At 52.4% G+C, this 21,818-nt stretch overlaps 6 protein-coding genes across 7 annotated transcripts; 3 read left to right on the forward strand and 3 right to left on the reverse strand.

Moving 5' to 3' along the window:
• Nucleotides 1-172: 172 nt before the first annotated feature.
• Nucleotides 173-1,165, forward strand: AAFC00_004077 (uncharacterized protein; the record flags this gene model as incomplete). 2 transcript variants are annotated; one of them, XM_069343656.1, is made up of 3 exons in its annotated part: nt 173-335; nt 387-457; nt 506-1,165. In XM_069343656.1, the coding sequence occupies 3 exons, from the start codon at nt 173-175 to the stop codon at nt 1,163-1,165; spliced, it is 894 nt and encodes a 297-aa protein (XP_069202208.1). The 2 variants fall into 2 exon arrangements, with proteins under 2 accessions (XP_069202208.1, XP_069202209.1); XM_069348434.1 differs by lacking the exon at nt 173-335 and having other exon boundaries at nt 434-457.
• Nucleotides 1,166-1,739: 574 nt separating this feature from the next.
• On the reverse strand, nt 1,740-2,821 carry AAFC00_004078 (uncharacterized protein; the record flags this gene model as incomplete). The annotated part of the gene is made up of 2 exons (XM_069343657.1): nt 1,740-1,890; nt 1,947-2,821. The coding sequence occupies 2 exons, from the start codon at nt 2,819-2,821 to the stop codon at nt 1,740-1,742; spliced, it is 1,026 nt and encodes a 341-aa protein (XP_069202210.1).
• Nucleotides 2,822-4,563: 1,742 nt separating this feature from the next.
• Nucleotides 4,564-5,778, reverse strand: AAFC00_004079 (uncharacterized protein; the record flags this gene model as incomplete). Its single annotated transcript, XM_069343658.1, has 4 exons — nt 4,564-5,004; nt 5,078-5,491; nt 5,585-5,608; nt 5,671-5,778. The coding sequence occupies 4 exons, from the start codon at nt 5,776-5,778 to the stop codon at nt 4,564-4,566; spliced, it is 987 nt and encodes a 328-aa protein (XP_069202211.1).
• A 680-nt stretch (nt 5,779-6,458) lies between these two features.
• AAFC00_004080 (uncharacterized protein) lies at nt 6,459-6,816 on the forward strand (the record flags this gene model as incomplete). The annotated part of the gene is made up of 2 exons (XM_069343659.1): nt 6,459-6,526; nt 6,606-6,816. 2 exons carry the CDS (start codon nt 6,459-6,461, stop codon nt 6,814-6,816), a joined length of 279 nt encoding a protein of 92 aa, XP_069202212.1.
• An 8,683-nt stretch (nt 6,817-15,499) lies between these two features.
• Nucleotides 15,500-17,258, forward strand: AAFC00_004081 (uncharacterized protein; the record flags this gene model as incomplete). Its single annotated transcript, XM_069343661.1, has 3 exons — nt 15,500-15,607; nt 15,766-16,487; nt 16,544-17,258. The coding sequence occupies 3 exons, from the start codon at nt 15,500-15,502 to the stop codon at nt 17,256-17,258; spliced, it is 1,545 nt and encodes a 514-aa protein (XP_069202213.1).
• A 575-nt stretch (nt 17,259-17,833) lies between these two features.
• On the reverse strand, nt 17,834-21,110 carry AAFC00_004082 (uncharacterized protein; the record flags this gene model as incomplete). Its single annotated transcript, XM_069343662.1, has 4 exons — nt 17,834-19,025; nt 19,080-19,788; nt 19,847-20,779; nt 20,867-21,110. 4 exons carry the CDS (start codon nt 21,108-21,110, stop codon nt 17,834-17,836), a joined length of 3,078 nt encoding a protein of 1,025 aa, XP_069202214.1.
• Between the last annotated feature and the right edge of the window lie 708 nt (nt 21,111-21,818).

Below are 21,818 nucleotides of genomic sequence, written 5' to 3' on the forward strand. Positions count from 1 at the left end.
CATCACTCATACTCAAGCACAGTATTCTACTTTGCAGTACTTATCATCAAGTAACGTATCCTGATCATCCCTATCTGGCTCCAAGGCGTACCGTTGATCTAGCTTCGCGACTCTTTCGTCGCTACTCTCTATCCATAGATATCACCACTTCCGTCGATCTGCCGCTGTCAAGATGAAGCTCGTCCTGTTTGGGCTCATTGGAGTTCTTGGTGCCTCTGTCGCGAGCGGCAAGTCGTTCAAGGCCAAGTTTCTACCATGGGACGAAGATGCTTGCCATCAAGCCACCAAACTCAGACACGACTCGACGCTGCGGGTCAACAAGTGTCACAGCTTTGGTAGATACTACTTGCCAGCGTTGTCACTGACAGTGTGCTAACATGCGGAAGATCCATTCCGCTCTTACCAAATCTCTGGTTACAAGCACACTCAGTTGATGACCGACGATTGCCACGTCTTGGTAAGTTGACCGCATCGTGCTACATGGCTATTGCTGACTTGCCTGCAGGTATTCGATGGCAGAAACTGCCAGGGAATCAATGATACCGCTCCAAGTCTTGTCGAGGCACCCAATACTTGTGCGAATGCGACCTTCGAAGTTGGCAGTGGTCTACATGCTGGACGTTCCGCCAAACTCATCTGCAACCCCAAGGGCTCGGCCAAGCCTGTCACGACCGTTTCGACCACCCCGGGAACCCCTAAGTCCACGCTTGTGCAGGTACCATATGTGGCGACCACACTCCTGCAGACAAAGACTGTCAGCTCGGCATCGGTCGCCGTACCCACCTCGGTGCTCAGTGTCATACACGTCATTCCAAACATGCACGACGATCTGCCTGATGACGACGACGACGACGACGACGACGACGACGATGATCATGAGGTTTCTGTGACTACCATTACCAAGACTGGGGTCGCCCCGTCGACCTTGAAGCAGGTTGTGTATACCACATCTCACTCGTCAGCTCCATTGTCAGCTCCGAAGTCGAAAGTGCAGTCCACTTCCACGGTATGGGTATCTCCGTCCCAGAGCACTTCGACCAAGACCATGGTCATCATCCCTACTTCCTCGGCCAAACCAAGTCCTTCGACCACAAAGGTCTTCATCTTCTCCACGGCCTATCCTGGCAAGAAGCCTCTGCCATCCCCTGCTCCAGCAGCAAACTGATGAGGTTGGTGGTCAAAAGCGGTTTCTGTTGCAGTGTTGTTTTTTCTTTGTTCGGTTTCTAGTTTGCTTGGTGTCGATTATTGATAGTTAATCTGTATCAAAAGCCTTGAGCCGTTGACTTTTCGTCAACCACGTGTCGAAGTTCTTTCTCATATTTTGACTTTCCAACAAGCTTGGTGAAGCCTCGTGATCGACGGCGTCTTTGCCTGTCTCCAGCATGAGTCGAGTGATTTCTTGTTGGTCGGTGACGCAAATTACATTATTAAACTTACATATGCATGTCGGTCATCAGATTTTAGTACCGTCTCGAGTGAACGTGCCATGTATGTAATTATTGTATTGATACGAAATGCTCGATTGAGATAACATAGCCAAGCTCTACACATGTCTTGGGGACCTTCGCATACAACTTTGATCCGAACGGTCGAGCTTGACAGTCCCCGCTCGGCATGTTCAGAATGGTTCGATCCGCTATACCTACAAAATGCAACAGTATACTGAGGCTTTCCCAACATCTTACATGACATGAGAAATAAAGTTGATATATCTAATCAGCGGGGACACTGGACACTGCTCAAAGGAGAGCCTTCTTGGGTGGAGGGGGTCCCTTGAGGTCCTTCTGTCTGTTGGCGTATTCGCGAACAACGATGGAGCAGTTGACGTCTTTGCAAAGCTGCTTTCTCCTTGCTGGCGGTAGAAGAGAAGTGAACTCGAGTCCAGACGCTCTGAGCAAAGTAGTTAGCGAGACATAGCAAACGTCTACCATGACCAATCAACTCACCTCTCGATGGCCTCGACAGGAACCTCGAAATCGGTCAAGGGCTTATCATTTGCGATTCTTGCATTGGGCAAGACGAAAGCGCCCAGACTGACATTGCCATTCGGCTTGCCGTCCTCGGCAAAAATGACCTTGTAAAAGTGCGTGGGCACAGCGACGTTCGGCGGCTGGCCGATCATCTCATAAGTCACCTTCCACTTGCCATCGGCGTCGCGCTTGGGCAGATACAAGGGGCCCGTGACGATGCGAACAGAAGGATAATGACTGGTCAACCTGCGGCAGAAATCCTCGAAATGCGCCCAGTAGTCTCTGTTGAAGCCCTCACCGACCTGGGGACACATATTGCTCAGCGCGAACGTGTCGTCCATGGCCGTCTGCGACCACTTGGCGTCGGCCGCGGGCACCTGGTGCCCTCTGTCATATCCACTCCTGTAGTAGTCCTTGAGCTTGGCGCGGAACTTGTCCGGGATGCTGAGGTCCTCGACGAAGACCGAGTGTTTGCGGTCTGCGTTCTTGAGCTCTAGCGACGCAGGCGTGATGTGCTCGGCGACCCAGTAGGGGTTTCTTCGCTCGCGGTCGTAGGACGAGGTCAGGGATGTGGCGGCGCGCACGTCGGCCACGGGGCCTGGGAATCCGTACTGGAAGAGGCCGCTCGGGTCGACGGGGCTGACGGGGAGTGCGGCGGTCGGGATGGGTCTGACGACGGGAATGGGAGACGCCGGTCCTGTTGTTGTTGTTGTCGTCGTCGTCGAGGTCGTCGTTACGGGCACAGAGGGTGTTTGGATCTGTGGCTTGCGAGTGCCGAAAAGTGCAGCGGTTGCCGCAGCGCCTGCTGCCGCGCTGCCTGCAGCGACGAGAGCGAAGGTGACCTTGGACATTTTGCTCTAGGATACACTTGCTCGGCGTGTACAGATTCAAGAGGGATGTCGCGGGCAGATATATATCTACCACGAGCTCTGATCACCGGACGTGGAGATGGATGTTCCGCGTGTCTGGGAGACGCGCGCGTGCCAAAAAATGTTCAAGGGTCCAGTGCCTTAGTGCATGTGTGGCGTTGCTTCTGTGGCTCGGGGCGTCGGTCCCCCCCGTCTATCCTTGCCTTGCCTTGGTACAGTGCATACGGCACAGTACATGATTGACGTCTGATGCTCCTGCTTCTCTTCCTCTTCCACCACGTCGCAGTAACCACGGTAAGCACACAATCTAGACTCTGAATATTCTTATTGTATCCAAAAGAAGAAAGAGTCATTTGCTGACGAGGGACAACCTCCAACAGCACCGCTTCATTGACGACAAACCATTACACACACACAAACACTAACAGTACCACTATCCATGCAGCCTGCCGTGCGTGTGTCTCCGGAGTTCATTTCCAGGGAAACACACACACAGGACAGGCATGCGTGCAGTGAATGGCTGAGACACAGAACGGAGATCGGAGAAGCGGTCATTGCGCGCGTTGCTCTTCATTTGACTAGAGGACAACAATGTCGACTTTTGCGAAACACCTTTCTTTTCTTTTGCCTTTCTTCTTCTAAACCGTCTCATCAAACGCGCGGTCTCTGTCCCTTTCTTTTCTGATTTTCTTGGGATCCTCGCGCTTGACGATCACAGATAACAACGAGCCCCTCCCCCTTGTCCTTCTCTCGAAGAGTAATTCTCTCTGTGGCCTCAGGGCGTCTGTAGCACGCTTACATTGCGTCCCATGACGAGACTCCTCTTCATCTACTGAAACAACCAGGGGAACCAGAAGGTCTGATCTAGCAGAAACCCCTTCTGTGGGCTATCTGTCGAACTTCCGCCTCTGTGCAGGGGGCTCGATAGATGAGTCTCTGGAGGGGAAGAAGCGAAATCAGTCTCAGGTCCTCTTGGATTCATGAAAGATGCAAAAACGATAGTTTTCAATCGGAGAAGGACGCGTGTATTTATGCTCCGTCCCGGGGTCGCGGGGGTTGCTCGGTTGATTGAAGATGATAAGTCGAAGGGTTCCTGGTGTGATTGACGGCTCGGAGACTTTGAGCAGAGGGAGAGGAAAGGACATTGACTAGTGTTGTTGTTCACTGGTCTAGAAGGAGGAAAGACGAAGAAGAAGGGAAGAGAGGCTGAGGTGGGGGGGTTTTGCAGGAGGAAAGATTGGATTGTTTTTCTGGTCAAAACTTGTCCGGTGATGAAGGAAACAAAAGCCAAAGTTGACTTTTCTGACAGCCCTTCCTTTTCTTCTTCCTTGCCTAGCCTAGCCTAGGCGGGAGGGGGGGATGGTTGTGGTTGTCACTGATAATATCAAAAGAGACAAAACTTCTGAGGACTCTTTTCTTTCACAAAAACATACAATCAAATCGGGTTATTGTTTCTTTTCTTCGCCCTGTTGTTCTTCTATGCAATTCCGTTCTGTGTTTTTTCGTTCTTCATTTTATCAAGTGAAACAAGAAAGAGGATATGTACTTTTTTTTTATGTTTCATGTATGGAATTCTTTCTTCAGAGAGTAATGATGATGCTTGAACGCATAGGATATGCAAGAGAGGGGGTGCGTGTATGCATGTATGCGTGCCAGGCAGGCAGGCAGGCAACAGCCGCGCGATTCCAACAATGACAGAAAGGGAAGAAAAAAACACCAAAAGACTAGAATCTGTCTCTGCGCTTAGCGCGGTAGAGGGTGAATCCCACATAGGCGCCGACGAGCATAAGACCGAACAGGACAAGCTTCAAGAAGAACCAGCCCCAGCCACCACCACCACCACCGCTGCTCGACTTGCCAGCCTTGTTCTTAACGGGCATGTTCTTGTTTCTATTGTTGTTCGTCTTCTGCTGCGTGCCGGTGCTGCCGCTGGGGCTGTACAGGTTCTTGGTCTCGACCTTGATGATGTCGTGGTTGTCCGAGAGCTCGCCCGTCTCGCCGGAGAAGCCGAGGTAGGTGACCGAGGGCAGTTTGACGTCGCTGACTTGGAAGCAGCTCGTCCATTCGTCTTCCTTTTTGTACATGAGCTCGACCTCGAGGGATTTTTCCGCAAAGTAGGTGATTCGGGCTTTGGTGGGGAAGTTTGCGTTGCGCATGCCGCGGGCCTGTTGTGGTCGTCAGCTGTGCTTGTCTCGGCGAGGGGCATGAAAGGGCGAGAGGGGAAAAAAAACCACTCACAGAGCAACCAGCCAGCTCATTAGCCTTGCCGTCATGGTGTTTATCATAAGACTTCTGGCCGTCGCCGAGCATAGCCATGACGTACGGGAACACGACACCAGGTCTGTTGTTCTTGTAGGTGTCGAAGAAAATGCCCAGCCCCTCGAACTTGTCCTGCATGCCGAACACGTCCCCCTGCTGGCCGCGCTGCTTGGTCACCCACATGGCGAAGCCGTCGCCGAACAGGCTGCCCTGCCCGTTGATGCTGAACTCGACCTCGACTTGCCAGTTCGTCGCTGTCAGGGGCACGCGCGAGAAGATCCATCCGGACTGCGAGGGCCGGTCGGCCGTCAGCCGGATGTACTTGTCCGCGCGGATCAGGGTGTCGCCGCCGTAGTCCCACCATCGCGATTGGAGGTCGGAGTCCAGGTAAGGCTAAGTACGAGACGGGTCAGCATTGTGGTTGCGAATCGAGTGTTTTGGTCATGCTGTGTTGTATAGCAAGGCGGGGAGAGGGCAAAGACTGACCGATGTCAGGGAGTGAGTTCTCAGCTGGGACGACATGTCAGCAAAAGCGAGCCCGAGCAAAGACAATGGTTTTGGTTGCGACAAACAGGAATGCTCTTGATTTCGGGTTTCGAGTCATCTTGTTGCGCGACAACAGCGGATATACACGTGGCGACGAGAGCGCATGCGATGGTGGGAAGCTGCGCCAGCAGCATCTTGGGCGAACAATTGCAGGATTCAAAGAAACAGCATAAACAAGAGAAGAGGGCTGCAGTAGCAAGAAATCAAAGGACAGAATGAGGGGGATGAAGAGTTGACAGGTCAGCCAAGTCGGTAAAGGGTAAAGGGTAAATAAACCGGCTGCTCTGATGGAGTGGAGCAGAATTGTGGCTAATGCACTGAACAAGACCGAAGGCAGGAAAGTGAGTTTCTCGCTCTCTGTTCTGTCGCCTCCAGGAGTTGTTTCAATACTGCACAACTAAACCGACTTGTTTCTGTTGTCTCGTCTCGTCTCGTGTCCTCTCCGCATTTATCGACTTCCAGGTAAAGCTCGGGCTCGGCCAAACCTGCCAATTCTTATTTAAGGTATTGTACTTTGTACTTCTGCATCCTCTTATGCAAAGCACTATGCAGCAGTATCGGCAGGCACGAGCTCTGTAACGCCGAGCAAACACGAGCAAACTCGCTCAGTTCCATGACGATTTTCCAAAGTCGCATAGCTGCGTACCTACCTTACAGTAATTGTAGACATCGATAATTAATTGCACTACAAAAGTAATACACCAACCACACCCCAAGAGATATCAGTCGAGCAACCTTTCGTCGCCCGCGCATAACAACAGCATCCGCTCCTCTTCAGGCTCTTACATCGCCAATCCTCACACACACACACATAATGTCTTCCCTACTCGGCGGCGCCTCCTCCAACCCTGCCGCGGCAGTAAAGCAACAGATCCAACAAGAGTATGCACACTCACACCAGACCGAGAAAAGCGAGCAAGAAAGAGGACCAGACCAATAGCTGACCCTCCCCTTCCAACAGAGCCGCCATCGCCAACGCCCGCCAACTGGTCGAGAAGCTGAACGAGCACTGCTTCGAGCGCTGCGTGCCCAAGCCCGGCTCGTCGCTGTCTTCGGGCGAGACCACCTGCTACACCCAGTGCATGGAGAAGTACATGGCTGCCTGGAACTCGGTCAGCAAGTCCTATGTTGCGAGGATACAGAAGGAGACTGGGGCTGGGGGGATCATGTAAAAACCGAAGAGAAAGGAAAGAAGGTGTGTAATAGATGGACGAGGAAGGGAGCAAAATCTGCTTCCGTGGAATCGTCGTCATATATCATTACGAAAAAAAACCTGTACATTATCACATCATTATTTTTGTATCTACATTGGCAAGTGTTGAAAAGCGCTGACAGCAGCCATCACGAATGTCCACCATGTCGGTGCACCCGCGGACTTCCCAATCCTCCGAACCACTTGCCTGAAGAGCCCGGCCTCACATGAGTGCTGGATCCGGGTCTGGCCTGACTCGAGCCGGGTCTGATGCTGCCTTCCATGGAGCTGCCGGATCTCGACGTGTCTTCTCTGCTCCGCGCACTCATCGACGCCATGGCGACTTTTGCAGCCTCCACTGCTGCTGTCGTGTTACTGCTGACTCTCTCAATCTCCGCTCGCTCGCCCCCGTGTTCGATAACCTGAGGCGAGCGGTTCATGATGGGCGTTGATACCGTGCGCGTCGTCGCTCTCCTCTTGCCTGGCCCCGCCTTGCTAGGAGTCGATAGCGGGACCAGCCCTGGCCCCGGCGAGGACGCATACTGATGAGGCACTTTCGTTGGCGTTCGTTGCTGCTGGATCCGTCTTGTTCTCGTCGAAGGCAACCCATCCCCGAGCGCTGCACCCCCGGGACTCTGGCCGTCTGCTTGTTGTTGCCACACCCTTGCCTCCTTGTTCCCGTTCGTCAAGTGATCGCCCGGCGTGTCTCCGCGGAGGTCCTCAGTACCAGACACCCGCCGTAGTGAAATCGGACTGCCCATGCCCACAAACTCGGGTGTTCCAGGCACGCTGTAATACCTCTCTGCTGAAAGCTGTTCCGAGATGGCGTCGAGTTCGCCCGCCAGACGTTCAAAGTGCGCGGGTTCGATGGAAAGGTCCGAGTCCATCTCATTCTTGTCCCCGGACAGCTGTGCGATCCGTCGGTCGTATTCCTCATTCAGTGCTTGGAATTGGGATGCATGTCGCATTGCGACCTGTGACTTTCGACTCGTCAGATGCTTCTGGTGTGCCATGACTAGCTTCACGTCTGCTTCGTCGAGCCCCCTGTCGTGCTCAAACTGGGTTGCAGAATTCGTTCTGATTCCAGACTCTGCTAGGTGGTGCTCGTAATCCTCCTTCAGCTGATTCCTTGCCGCCTCGAGCTCAAAGGCGTGCATCGAGTGTATGTCCTCCTCTTGTTGCATCCGCTGTGTGACAAGATTCTCGAACTTTTCATTATACTCTCTGGCAAGCCGATCTTTGGCATGCTTCAGGTCGCCTACGTGTTGCTGAATCTTCGCGGCGAACAATGTTTCGTTATGACTGATCACTCTACCGAGTTCAGACAGCTCGTTCTGCGCTTGTTGGAGATACTCTTCGAACGATCTCTGCTTTCCAGAAGTGTCGAGGTTCGTCGACAGTTTCGCCTGGCTCATGTCCGGCGTCACTGGGCGACGAGGCTGCTTTGCCTTCCGTTGATGTGTGCGCAGGGTGGTGTTGTCCGCCAGAGCATCGTCGAGTTGCGTTTGAAGATTTCTCAGCTTGTCCTTCAAGTCAGTATCTTCCTTCGCCGCTGCTGTAAGCTTGGTTTGGTCTAACTCAATACGAAGCTGCTCCATCTGGGCGCTCAAGAGCCCCATCTGCCGCGCATACTCTTCTCGTTCGGACAGCAGCTCTTCGACCGACGAGGCCGACCTTTGCTTTTCGTCTTCGGTGTTTGCTAGTCGCGCGGTGATCTCATCATTGGCAAGAACGATACTGGCGTAGTCCTGCCGCAGTCTATCGAATTCAGAGGCCTTTTCCAACGCATTATCGATTTCCTCAGCGTGCAGTCTTTCCCGCTCACGGGATTGCTTGATCAACGCCTCCAACTCGGTCGACAGCGTCTTCTTCTCGTGATCGAGTTGCGTGTGGATTGACTCGAGCAGTGCAAGCCGCTTGCGCGTGGCCAAAAGGTCGGCGCTGGAGGAATCACGCAGGGCTTGCAACTCCGCGAGGTGTCGGTTTGCAAGCTCTGTCAACTCAGCATCCGCCTTTGCTCGAGCATTCTCCAACGCTTCAACTATTGCTGTCTGGTGCGTTTGCTCCAGCTCTGCGACTTTCGTCGACGCCGCTAGCTCGGAAGCTGCCATGGCTTCTTTCAACTCAACTTCGTGGCTCTTTTGCACCTCGGCCATACGCCGTTGGTATGCTTGGTCTTTCTCTTCAAGTGTATTTCTGTGTTTTTCTTCTACTTCCTCCATTACTCGTTCTATCTCCTGCCTATGCTCCTTGCTTGCTTGCTCCATCTCCACTCTGTGATGTTTGTCCTTCTCCGACACAACAGCCTCCATCGCCACTCGGGCGTCCTCGAGAGCCTTCGCGAGCTCGGCGCGATGCTCGCCGCCTACCTCCACTAGCTTTCCGATCCACCGGAGCTGGTTGGCCTCTTCCTGTTGGAGAAAATTCTCTTGAGTCCGTGCTTCTCGTGCTTCTGCGTCTGTCAGCTTGGATTCCATCTCTTGCAGTTCTTCCTGCATTTGTTCTTGTATTTCACGCACTGCCGTCGATTGTTGAATCTCCAAATCCTCCCGGAGGGTAGCCAGTTCCTGTGTATGGTGGTGGCGCAAGTCCTCGACGCTCCTAGCCGTCGACAATCTGGCGCTGGCCAGCATACGTTCGTACTCGTGCAGAGCTTCGAGCTTATCTATCTCCGCAGCCTTGGTCGCTTCCAAGAGAGCCTCTTCGTGATCGTGCTTCATTTGTGCTATCTTCGCTTCGGCCTCTTGCTTAAGGTTAGTCGTTTCCTCCAAATGGTGCTGCTTGAGCTGCTCGACAGCCTCCTTTGCTTCTGCTGCTTGAGCTTCTGCTCTCTCAGCAGTTTGAGTGGCTTCCGATCTCAGAAGATCTGCGGCCTGTTGAAGATCTGCAATCTGCAGACGGTGGGCCATTTCCAATTCTGCAAGCTTTTCTCCCGAAGCCTTTACCTGGTTTGCTAGCTCTTCCTGATGTTGCTGCTGCATGCTGCTGAGACGGGTCTCGAACTCCTGAGAGATGCGTGTCTTTGTCTCGTCGACAACGGCAGCAAGACGCTCGTCGTGCTCAGTCTTGAGTGCAGCGATCCTGGCATCATGTTCAGACTGCACCTTCTGAGCCTCTGCTCGAGTCTCTTCGGCCTTCTCGCTGAGTGCGCTGTGGTAGTTCTTTTCAAGCCCAGCCACGCGTGCTTGCGACTCTTCTAGCTGGCTCTGGATGCCCGCGACCGCATTGTCCTTGGTCGACTCGACCTCAGTGCGAAGGGTTTCCAGCCCTTCGGCGTGCGACTTCTGGGCGTCCAGCAATTTGCGCGCGGATTCTTGCTGGATGGCCAAGAGTTTCTCGGCATTCTCCTTTTCGAGACGGACGATCTCTACCTGAGCAGCCTGCAGCTTTTCTTCATATTCTCTGGCAGCTTCGTCCTTGGCAGATTGCGCGCCGTCGCGCAGGGTGGTCATCTCCTCAACATGTGCAGCCTGTGCCTCCGACAGACCCTTCTCAAGAGCCGAGATCTTCTCGTTGTGTTCACTTTCCAGGCTGGCCAGCTTATCACTATGCTCAGTCTGGAGCTTGGACAAATTGTTCTCGTGGTCCTTCTCGAGCTGTGCAAGCTGGGCCTGGACGGCCTGTAGCCTCTCTTGCACTTCTTGGACAGCCTTCTCCTTGGCCGAATCTGTGTTAGTCTTCAACTCCTCCAACTCTTGAGCATGTTCTTTCTGTGCTTCGGCTACCTTGGTCTTACCATCCTCTTCAAGTGCTGCTACTTTTGCGTCATGTTCTTGCCCGAGGCTCGAGAGCTTAGCTTCATGCTCGCTAATGATGCCTCTTATCTTATCCTCGTGTTCCTTCTCGAGGCTTGAGAGTTTGTCATCGTGCTCCTGGCCAATTTGGCTGATCTGTGTTTGAGCAGCCTCAAGGTCCTTTCGCACGCTGGCGACAGCCTCGTCCTTGCTGAGCTCGGCATCTTTCCTAGCCTCTTCAAGCTCTTCATCGTGAGCTCGCTTAGCTTCAGACAGAGCGTCCTGTGCAGCCTTCAACGCCTGTTGGTGCTGTTCAATCTTCTCGGCATTTCCACTTTCTGCCTTTGCAAGAGCGTCTTGGTAAGCAGCTTCGGTCTCACGAATGCGATCCTCGTGAGCGGCAACACAACGAGCTAATTCTGCCTCTGCTGCGCTGACAGCATCGGATCTGGCCTTGAGGTCGTTCTGAAGTAGTTCGATTCTCTGAGTGAGTTCGCTCTTACCTGCCTCTGCCTCCTTGGCAGCAGCGTTGAGCTGTTCTTCATGTTCGGCTTCTAAAGCTTGAATGCGTTGCCGCAATTGGACTTCAGCGGTCACCTTTTCGCGTCGAACAGCAGTCAATTTTTCTTCATGTGCCTTCTGGACAGCCTCGACCATTCCTCTGAGCTCCGCTTCAGCAGACTTGGCATTTTGCAAATTCTCAGCGATTTGACTCTTCAGCGCTTGTAGTGCGTCTTCGTGCTTCTGAGCCAGATCCTGTAGGTGCTGTTCATGGGCCGACTGCAAAGAAGTCAATGCTGCCTCGCTAGCCTCAACCTGACTACACGCTTCGTCGAGCTGGGATTGTAATGTTGCTCGCAGCTCATCCGTCTCTTGAGTATGGCTGGCCTTCAATGCTTCCACTTCGGCATCCTTTGACGTTTGGGCCTGCGTGTACGATTCAGCAGCTTCGGTTGCCTTCTGCTGCGCCTCTGCGAGCTCAGTCTTGAGCTGTGCCAACTCTCCTTCTTTGACCTCCAGAGCCTTTACATGCTTCTCGGCATCTTCGGTAGACTTAAGCTGTGCCTGCTCAAGCTCGGTCTTGAGCTGAAATAATTCTCCATCTTTGGACTCTTGAGCTTGTGCGTGCTTCTCAGCGTCTTCGGTGACTCGCGACTGCGCTTTCTCCAGCTCGGCCTTGAGTTCGGCCAATTGTGCTTCCGTGGCGGCCTGCTGCGCTTGCAACTCTTCGGTGTGCTTTGATGCGGTTTCCTTTTCCTTCTCCTCACGTGCGGACTGAGACCTTTCTCTCTCTTCACGAAGCTTGGCGCACTCGCTTTCCAGCTCGGACAGCTTCGCTTGGTGCTTGGTGTCCGCCTCCGCCAAAGCTTTGGAGTGAACCTGGTTCGATTGGATCATCGCAGAGTGAGCGCGTGATGCTTCGTCTTCACGCAGCTTACGTTCCTGCTGTAGTAAAGTTTCGTGCTCACTACGTAAGTCGGCGTTCTTCTCCTCGAACCGAGTCTTGACAGCGGCGAGCATGCTTTTGTGCTGTTCCGTATTCTTGGCCAGCTGAGAGCGCAATTTCTCTATCGCAGCCTCATGAGCCTTCAGAGCAGCATCAGAAGCCTGAGCATGTTCGGTCTCCCGTCGACGGAGCTCCTCCTCGTGAGACGCCTTCAGAGCTTCAACTGCGTTTGCTCCTCCAGCTTTCGCTTCCTCTATCTCTTCGATTTGACGGGCGGTGGTGCTTTCGATCTCTTCACGGTGCCTTTGCTCTAGCTCTACGATCGTAGCATTCCGCGCCTTCTTCAGCTCTGCCAATTCGGATTCGAAGTGCTCGGTCTTGGTCTTGAACGCGTCTTCGCGCTCATTCAATGACCTTTGCAACTCGGTCTTGTGGGTTTCTTGGAGCTGCAGAATGGATTCCTCGTGAGACTCTTCCAATTCCGTGATCTTCTTCTGGGCTTCTTCGAAGGAAGCTGTGAGCTCAGAAAGTCGGCGATCTGCACCAGCGAGCTCCTCATCCTTTGATGCTTGCAGGCTGCTTACATGGCTTTTGGCCTCGTCGAGTTCGGCCCTGGTAGCGTTGAGTTCAGCTTCCAGCTTGCTTCTCAGATCCTTAAGCTGTTCGATCTCGGCAGTGACCTCAGACAACTTTCGTGAACCCTGCTCTTGACCTTCGAGTGCCTTTTGATTCTCTTGCTGCAATGAAGCAATCTCTTTCTCTTTGCTGTCAAGGGACTGCGTGAGATCAAACTTGATGCTTTCCAATGCTTGTATTTGCTTCTCAGCTTCTGCAACGGAAGTGGATGATTGTGCCAGACCATCTTCAAGTTGTTTCACTTTAGCGATAGCGTCATCAAGCGAGGCCTGTAGTGTGACCTTGTCGTTCTCTGTGTCGCGAAGGACTTGCTCCAAGGATTTGAGGGAAGCAGTTGCTTCGGCGTGAAGCTCCTGGTACTTCTGGCTCTGCTCGCGTAAGGCACTCAATTGATCCTCAGCAGCCGTTTTATCGTTGAGCACCTTATCCATCTCCAGCGTGAGCTGCTCCAACGTTTGCTTGACATCTCCCTGCTCTGTCTCATTCTTTTCGAGTCTTTGGATGGTGTCCTGCAATTGCTTCGACAGATCATCTTTCTCGCCAATCAGGGCATCAATGCGATTCTCAGCATTCTCCATCCACTCCTCACGCTCGCGCTTGACTTTCTCGAGCTCTGCCCTGATGTTGGCGATGTCCTGCAGGCGTTCATCCTCAATCTCTTCAATTGCTTCCCGGGAGGATTCTTCATCCTCGGAATCTTCAGGGCTCGATTGGAGGGTTTGTCCACCGACTTTCTTGAGGCGTCTCCGGAGGTTATCGAGCTCCTTGAGTACCTGTGACGGCTGCACCTGTGGCTGAAAAGACCGGCGAAAGATCTGAGAGCTGATACCCTGCTGGGGAGCAACGGTAGACAGGCGAACGAGCTCTTTGATGTGCTCAACCTCATGCACAAGTGAAGCAGGATCTTGAGCCAAACTTCCGATGCTTCCATCCATTGTGGTGACCGAACTACTCAGGTTCGGCACCTCAGACAGGGCCATCGTTTGCTGGCCTCAATAAATTAAGCAATGGATGTGACAGATAAAGCCAAAAAAAAAGATATAGGCAAATACAATCGTAATATATTCCTCTATATCTGCAGCATAGCGGAGATACACTAATTGAACAAAGAGGGTTATTACCTCACGTAATAATGGAGCAAAAGCACTGCTACTACTCACGTACAATCCAACGAACAAAGATCAGTGAGAGGAAGAGCCCGGTGAAGGGTGATATGGCGTGAGAGACAGGCCGGGCAAGAAAACACACAAATACCTAAATTACACCCAATGTCAATCTATGATGCTTGTTGACTGGGCCGCGCCGCCAAAGTCTGTCCCACGTCGTCTGGTGATCAGTGCATATGCAGGGACGCCGAACGCCGGAAAGAAGCGCATAAGAGAGCATGCATGCGAAGCACCCCGAGACATAGCCATGGGTTTGTCGGCAATGGATGTATCGACCTTGTAATGGCATGTATACATGTTGGGAATGTAGATGGAATATGAAGCTGATATGGTGGACTGTGGCTCTTGCTGACTGCAGCAAGCATAAGGTATGTTTCAGGCAAGAGCTTCTTGGATATCGCTTGGCATTCAGCAAGCCTGCCTGCCTTATTATGGAATGGTCTACGGCCAAAGGTACAGTAGTAGGCCCAACACAGCATCATCCTCTGTCCCGGAAATCAAACCTTTGACTCGTGTCGGCCGATGGTTGGTCGTGCCTCGATAAGCACTCCTTGATACTTCCTCGGTAGACTTTAAGTCACCCAGACTGAACATCAAACTATTCTTTTGCCCCTCAGATCACACACTTCGACTTGCTCTCATTCCTGCAGCACGCTTATCACTTCTCCGTGATGTTTGTCCACAAGGATGCCAATCACAAAGACTTGGTAGTGATTGATTGATCGAGATCACAACTGACGGACTCTAACGTTGGTCGTGATTCCAACCTTTACTGCTTCATCTTCAAAAGTGGAGCATAAGATACACACTACAGGAAAGTTCCCTTCTCAACAAGACGTAACTGCCCAGGCTAGTCCTATGATCTCAGTCAAATCATTCTTCATCTTCATATGCTCGAATCTGGTTCATTTCGATTGAGAGATGCTTGTCTTTTCGAGAAATCGACTTATCGCGGATATCGATGCTTGCTGGGATCTTGTAGCGAGAAACAATACGATAGTGTAGTTCCACCGAGCTCTAGTGTAAGTACTACTTTATTCGTTGGTCACTTCAGAATTTGTGTTCTCATCGGGTGTCCTTCTTCTATGGCTCTTGAAAGCAGATCACAGGGTCTATCTGGTCAGTCGATATCAGGGGATCACAGACGTCCACCATAAAGATTAATTTGCGCCAAAGATTCATTCATGCCGACAATGTACCCTATGCCTTATTTGACTCGGCATCATACAGATAGGGTATTTGCCTACCTTACCTCAACATCTACGGCATCCCCACTACATACCCCGCGTTGCCGCGTGGTTGGTATGCGGGGAAATATACATGGAATAAACCGAATAGAGTTGCTGCTAAGAGTTGCAGAAGTGAGTCTCCAAACTCCCCGCAATGGTCTTTGTCTATCAGGAACGCGATATCAAGCCCTGTTAGCCCTCATTGGATACGCCAAGTTCAGGTGCCGACATTGATGCTAAGTACAATATGCGATTGAGATCACGCATCTAAACTGTACGTCATACGGACATCTCGTGGTGTGCATCCCTATGGACCACAGAGCTAGCTGCCTTGTGACCGATGAGAGTAGCCATCCAGTCTTTGAGGCTGGTTTGGGACAGCTCAAGACAATCTTCGTTCCTGCGCCTGATTCGCACACGCACCAGGATAAGATACAGTTCCTTCGGCACCATGTCCTCACAAGATGATGTTTTTGTTGGCAGCATAGATCAAGGGACAACCAGCACGCGCTTCCTTATCTTCAACCGTGACGGCGTGCCGGTGGCTGATCATCAAGAGGTGTGTGCCGCTGTCTTGCGACCCCTTACGTGATCAGACAATCGCCTCAGAGATAGAAATCCAAGATGCTTGTCCTAGCTTTGCTCGGCTCTGCCGAGGGCCCTCACACTGCTCTTTTTCGAGTGTATAGCATATTCTTGAAGGCTAAAGGCACACAGGAGTTCACCCAGATCCATCCTCATCCAGGATGGTGCGAACATGATCCGGATGAGATCGTCAACACTGTACACGACTGTATCAAGGGCGCGGTGGACAAGTTCAAGACAGATGGACACTCTAATGACAAGATCAAAGCTATTGGTATCAGCAACCAAAGGGAAACCACTGTGGTATGGGACATCAAGTCAGGTGAAGCCTTGCACAATGCAATCGTCTGGACAGACACTCGAACTTCGGGCATTGCTCGAGATTTGAAGAAACGCAAGGGTAGCGACGAGCTCATGGACATTTGCGGCGAACCAATCTCGAGTTATCCTTCTGTGACGAGGTTATTGTGGCTTCTGAAAAACGTCGACAAGGTAAAGGAAGTGTATGAAAGAGGAGATCTGGCTTTTGGTACAATTGATACTTGGTTAGTCTATAAGCTCAATGGCGGGCCAGAGAAAAATGTCTTTGTCACCGATGCCACCAATGCTTCTCGAACCGCGTTCATGGACATCCGAGAAGTCAAGTATAGCGACCATCTCCTTGATTTCTTCTCGTACGAATTCGACCTGAGGAAAATACACATGCCAGAAATTGTCAGATCGTCAGACGCAAAAGCTTTCGGTGCCATTTCGTCAGGACCTTTGCAAGGGCACAAGATCACTGGTGTTCTAGGCGACCAATCCGCCGCACTCGTTGGTCAAAAGGGCTTTGAACCTGGCAGTGCGAAGAACACGTGTGTCACGGCCCTGTCTCTCAGTGAACTTCCGTCCTAGGCTGACAATAATGCAGATACGGCACTGGCTGCTTCCTCCTCTACAACGTCGGCGAGAAGCCCGTCATATCAAGTCACGGTCTACTAGCCACAGTAGCCTACGACTTCGAGGGACACCGCGCCTACGCCCTGGAAGGCAGCATAGCCGTAGCCGGCTCAGGGGTGCACTTCCTGATGCGCAACCTCGGTTTCTCATTCGCATCACACAAGATCACCGAGCTAGCGGAAACAGTGCCAGACAACGGCGGACTGGTCTTCGTGACAGCCTTCAGCGGCCTCTTCGCGCCCTACTGGATCGACGACTGCCAAGGCACAATGTTCGGCATCACGCAGCACACGCAGCGCGGCCACGTCGCGCGCGCCACTCTCGAGGCCGTCTGTTTCCAGACCAAAGCCATCCTCGACGCAATGGAGAAGGACAGCGGCCACAAGCTGCACGAACTCAAAGTCGACGGCGGCATGTCGAATAGCGCGCTCTGCATGCAGACGCAGGCGGATCTGGTCGACATCCCTATCGTGCGACCCAAGATGCGCGAGACGACGTCGTTGGGGGCGGCTATCGCCGCTGGCTTCGCGGCCGGCGTGTGGAAGGACTTTGACGCTCTCAAGGGCGTCAACAAAGCCGATGAGACGGTCTTCGAGAGGAAGATGAGTGATGCCGATAGTGCGAGGATGGTCAGGAGGTGGGAAAAGGCTGTCCAGATGTGCGCGGGCTGGAAGGATGACGAATGAGGTCTATCACGAGTTGGATGATGTGGTGCTGATGCACATCGTAGGACATTCGTGGCGCATGCGAGCCTCATGATCTATGTACTGATCCTTTCGACAAGGCAGTGTCGGATGCTGCAAGATCGTGAGCCCCGCTTCAAGAACTCTCTTCGGCTGCTCAAAGGCTCATGGCAGCATCACCACTTTTGAAACAATTGGAAGTAGGACTCGGAAACTTGCACCAAGTGAGTGCATAACATTTTGACTCGGACAGAGGAGCGCCTGTGGGTAAGGGTATCTACCAATCGTGACCAATCGCTGTATATACCAAACCAACCCCCTTACTTTATGGAAAAGTAATCCCATCCAAATCAAAGCTTTGTACCCAGTACATGATCGTCTGACGTCTTGGACCACCCCTGTTATCACCGAACCCTGGCCATATCCATGGCCGTCCCCCAGGTCCCATTTTTTTCAAATTACAAAATCGAGAAAAGACAGACAGGAAAAAGAATGTAAAAAGCAAAGTGAAGGGTATATGAATCAGAAAATTGGGGAAAGGTCATGATCATCGTGAGTTGTTGTTGTGTGTCTGCCATTTAGGAAGACTCTTCCATTAACATCTCATCTCCGGCTTCCCTCCACTCGTAGCTGGAATCGCTCAATTTCTTGGTTCCCGGAATGCGAGAGGCCCACAGGCGTTCGGCTGGTGTGCGGAAGGTGAACGCTCGCTGGCTGCTGATAACGCCAATTGCTTGGAGGACTGCCTTACGGCTGTCACGGCCAAAGACTGCAGGGTGGTTGATCCACTCAAGTGAAGACTCAAGCTCTGCATCCAAGGCAGTCATTGTAGCAGTGTCGATTCCTGCGGCAGGAGTGAAGGGTGTCATTGGGTCGGAACGTGGGGGCGAGGGGGTCCTAGTCGATGCTATGCGCGGAGAGTCGAGATTTGGCGAGCGTTCGCCTCCGCTGAGTGCAGGTGTTGGAGGAAGCTTCGCACTTGGAGGCGGGGGCAGGGGAGGTAGTCCGCCCTTGCCGAGACCCTTGAGGATCGTGCGCGTCTCTGTGAGGAGATGGCATGCTCGTTCGTGCTGTCCTTTAGACACGAGAGTCAGGGCTCGACTGAGCATGTCTGAAGTCAGAAGCTCCATACGTCTCTGAACAATAGATGGGTGTGGAGGAATAGGTGAAGCAAAGCTGCGGTTGAGTGAGACCTGGGATGCTTTTCGTGAAACTGCGGGGAGCATGGTGATCGCCAACAGCGAAGGTCGCGGAAGTTGCGTGACGTTGCCCTCGCGAAGAATGTCTCCCCACAAAAGATCTGCTTGGATCAACGGCACTTCTTCCACAGAAAGAGCCCGCATGTCGTCTTGGTCCAGAGGCCCTCCAAGGGCTTCCAGACCTGAAATCATATTCTCCCATGGGTCCTGTGGTAGTTGTTCTGGTGTTGAGCTGTCGGGTGTGATTGCTAATTGCACTAGAATGTCACGTTTGTCGCCAAAACGAAGGTCTCCAAGTGATGCTTCGGCATCTCGTCCGCTAGCTCTTTTGGTTATCTGTAATGCGCCACTGATCTTGACGAATTTCGCAGGAGAACCCTCGGGCAGACGGAGTTTGAGTTTTGCGTTCTGGTGAGAGATGCTCTGTAAGGATCCGAGACATCCAGCAACGCATTCACGGAGCATCATCCAGTCTTTAACGTAGGTGTAGGTTGCCTTTGTGCGGGTTGAGAGTTCGATCATGGTATCTGGCTTATGGGTCAAGCCAAGTCCAAAGGAATGGACTGCGATCCTGGTGTACAGTTAGCGCCAGGCTCTTCGTGGAATACAAGCACATGAGACTTACTTTGCAGCTTCAGCTCTGGACACTACGAAATCTACACTTTCGGTGTCTGACGTTGCCGAGTCGCTGATGAGCAGGATACTTGACAAAGGGTTTGAGGATTTCCTTTGCATCAGCAGATCCATTGCTACATTCGCCCCGTCGACCACATCGGCACGCAGACTCTTCTGGCCGATTGGTCTGATGGTTTCCATGACCTTGGGCCATCCGCTCCAATCTTTGGATGTCATGCCAACGATTGGCATGCTACCGCCATTGGAGCCAAATGTCACCAGACCCATGCGATCCTGATCTCCCAGACTCGATACCAAGAAACGCAGCACGTCACGCAGCAGAGAAATCTTGAGGCCTTGCATGGACGACGATATTGGAACCACAACGACGATGTCCAAGGGAACATGGATCGAGGTCGAAATCTTCAGTGCGCGTAGAGGCCGAGCTCGAGAGGAAGTGTACTCTGTGGGTGCGGTGTAGTTGGATCGTGCTGCACCATACGAAGAGTGCCCAGATGAGGACATTCTGCGGTCTCCTCTTGAGGCAGTCGTGACCGCATCGTCTTCGGGATAGTAGTCTTCGTCGCTGTCTTGGAGATCGAGATTGTCGATGTTGATGAGAGCACGTCTCCAGATATCCAATTGTTTCATATCATTGAACTGGAGGTTGAAGTGAGGAAGCTCGGCCACAGACAAGCTCAGTGTTAGGATGCCGAGTTCTGTAGTCATCAAACGTCAGTTCATATTTTTGGACATACACGCTCCGCATTTTCTTACCAGGTACGTGTTCAAGCTGCTTCAGATGTCTTTTGATCAAGATGGAGCCTTTCAGCGTGCACTTTGACTTTTGCTTCGCTGCATCAGGCAGCCCGTCACGAGAATGATGATGCGGCACCTTCTTCTCCTTGATACATATCAACATCTCCGAAAAGAGATAGCACTCGAGATCCTGCCATGACTGTCGATCCTTTCCCACCCGAATGGTTCCGTACAAGATTAGTTTTCCAAATCTGGAAAAATCGAGACCGTGCCAGTTGTCGACCTTGGTCCGGAGGTCTTCTGAGACCCGAGCCAGGATTTCAGGGCGCTCCATCGGGAGTTCCACTGGGCGTGGTCTTGCAGGAGATCGCGGCGGCATAGATGCACTGTCGGATGCTTCCTGAGGGAAGATGGGCGGAGGACTACGGATGTCTTCTGGATCAGGGCGCCACTTGCCATCAACGACTTCCACAGTCACCAGACAAGTCAAGCTTTGCTGTTGGCGACTCCGGCTCAACGTGGGAAACTCGCTTCGTACAGTGACCAACGGTGACGGGATTGGGTTTCTCGGCAGGCTTCTCGGAGCCACCGTGGTCTCCATCGACTGAACATCATAGTCATGTCTTCTTCCGTTCATCTGCTGTGGCTCTGGAAACTCGGCAGCTAGACTAGCTCCTCCTCCTGTTGCGCCACTGTCATTACGGGTGTGTTGTCTCGAATCGATTGAGGTCTTGTGGGAACGTTGACTTCTGGCATGCGAGATTTGAGGTTGAGGTTGAGGATGACTTGGAACTCTCGATCCACGATCGGAGTGTGTTTGCACAGAGACGATGGATCGTGCATCGTGACGTGTTGGGTCCGGCTGGATCGTTGTGGGAATCTTCGTGGGCTCTTGCGGTTGTTCGGCCGGATCAGGAGATTGGACTGAGCGTACTAGAGTATTGAGTTTGCCTGCGTGTGGTCAACATAAGTCGCTCGACATGTAGAATTGGCATACGCTCTTCCAATGTGTAGAATGCGCAGCAGATAAGAACTCACTGAAATTCAGATTACCACCTCTCGACGGATCGATAGCGAGCGGAGCATCACAAGTGGGACAATCCTGTGACTGAAATTCTTTGATGTATTCGTAGAAGCAAGCCTCGTGAGCAACATGGCCGCATGATAGTTGGAGAATGCGCTCGCCACGTAGGGTATGTTCCAATGGCTCTTCGCAGACAGCACACTCACTGCCAACGAAGGTTCTCTCCCTTCGCGACCTAGGACCCGTAACCTCGATCATGCTGCCTAGTTCGTCTTGAAAAGGGAGACCGGATCGAGAACGAGAACGCTGGGATGCAGGACGAAGATGGTGTTGAATTGACGGGTCGTTATCAGGCTCAAACCGTGGCCGGGTCTTGGAGTGCTTTGTCCCCTTCGATATTGGCTGTCTTGCATGGAGATCTGCAAGGAAGGGGAGGCGAGTCAGTTTCATCTATTTGGGGTAGACTGCTTTACGTGGAGCGTAGGTAAGGGCGTATGCAATGATCGAAAGTGAGTACAAAGAAAAAATCAGAGACACAGGGAGTGCTCTAGTTCTTTTTTTAAACTTGAATGATGTGTTTTCGGGAGGTGTTCACTACCTGGTCCTTCGTTGGTCTCGACTCGCACAGGCTTCTTTCCGCCCATTGACCTCGACTTGGACTCTGGAGAAAGAAGACCAAGCGTGACGAAAAGGTCCTGATTGATATGATGATGATGATGATGAGGATGCTGCTGCTGGGAAGAGTGTCTGTTTCTAGAGCTCTCGTACTCTGGCCCAATTCCTGATCCTGATACCGGATGAGACGGTCGGCGCGTGAATGGCATCGAGATATGTACGGGCAGCTAGGGTGCTACTAAAGACTAACTACGCTCTCTGGCCACCAACCTTCTGTCGCGGTCAACAAGGGCACAACGACTGAGAGAACAGATCAATCGAGACGAGTTCCAATTGTGGATAAGAGGAGGG

The sequence above is a fragment of the Neodothiora populina genome (assembly GCF_041146345.1).
Source record: "Neodothiora populina strain CPC 39397 chromosome Unknown canker_contig_17, whole genome shotgun sequence".
NCBI classification, from domain to species: Eukaryota; Fungi; Ascomycota; class Dothideomycetes; order Dothideales; family Dothioraceae; genus Neodothiora; species Neodothiora populina.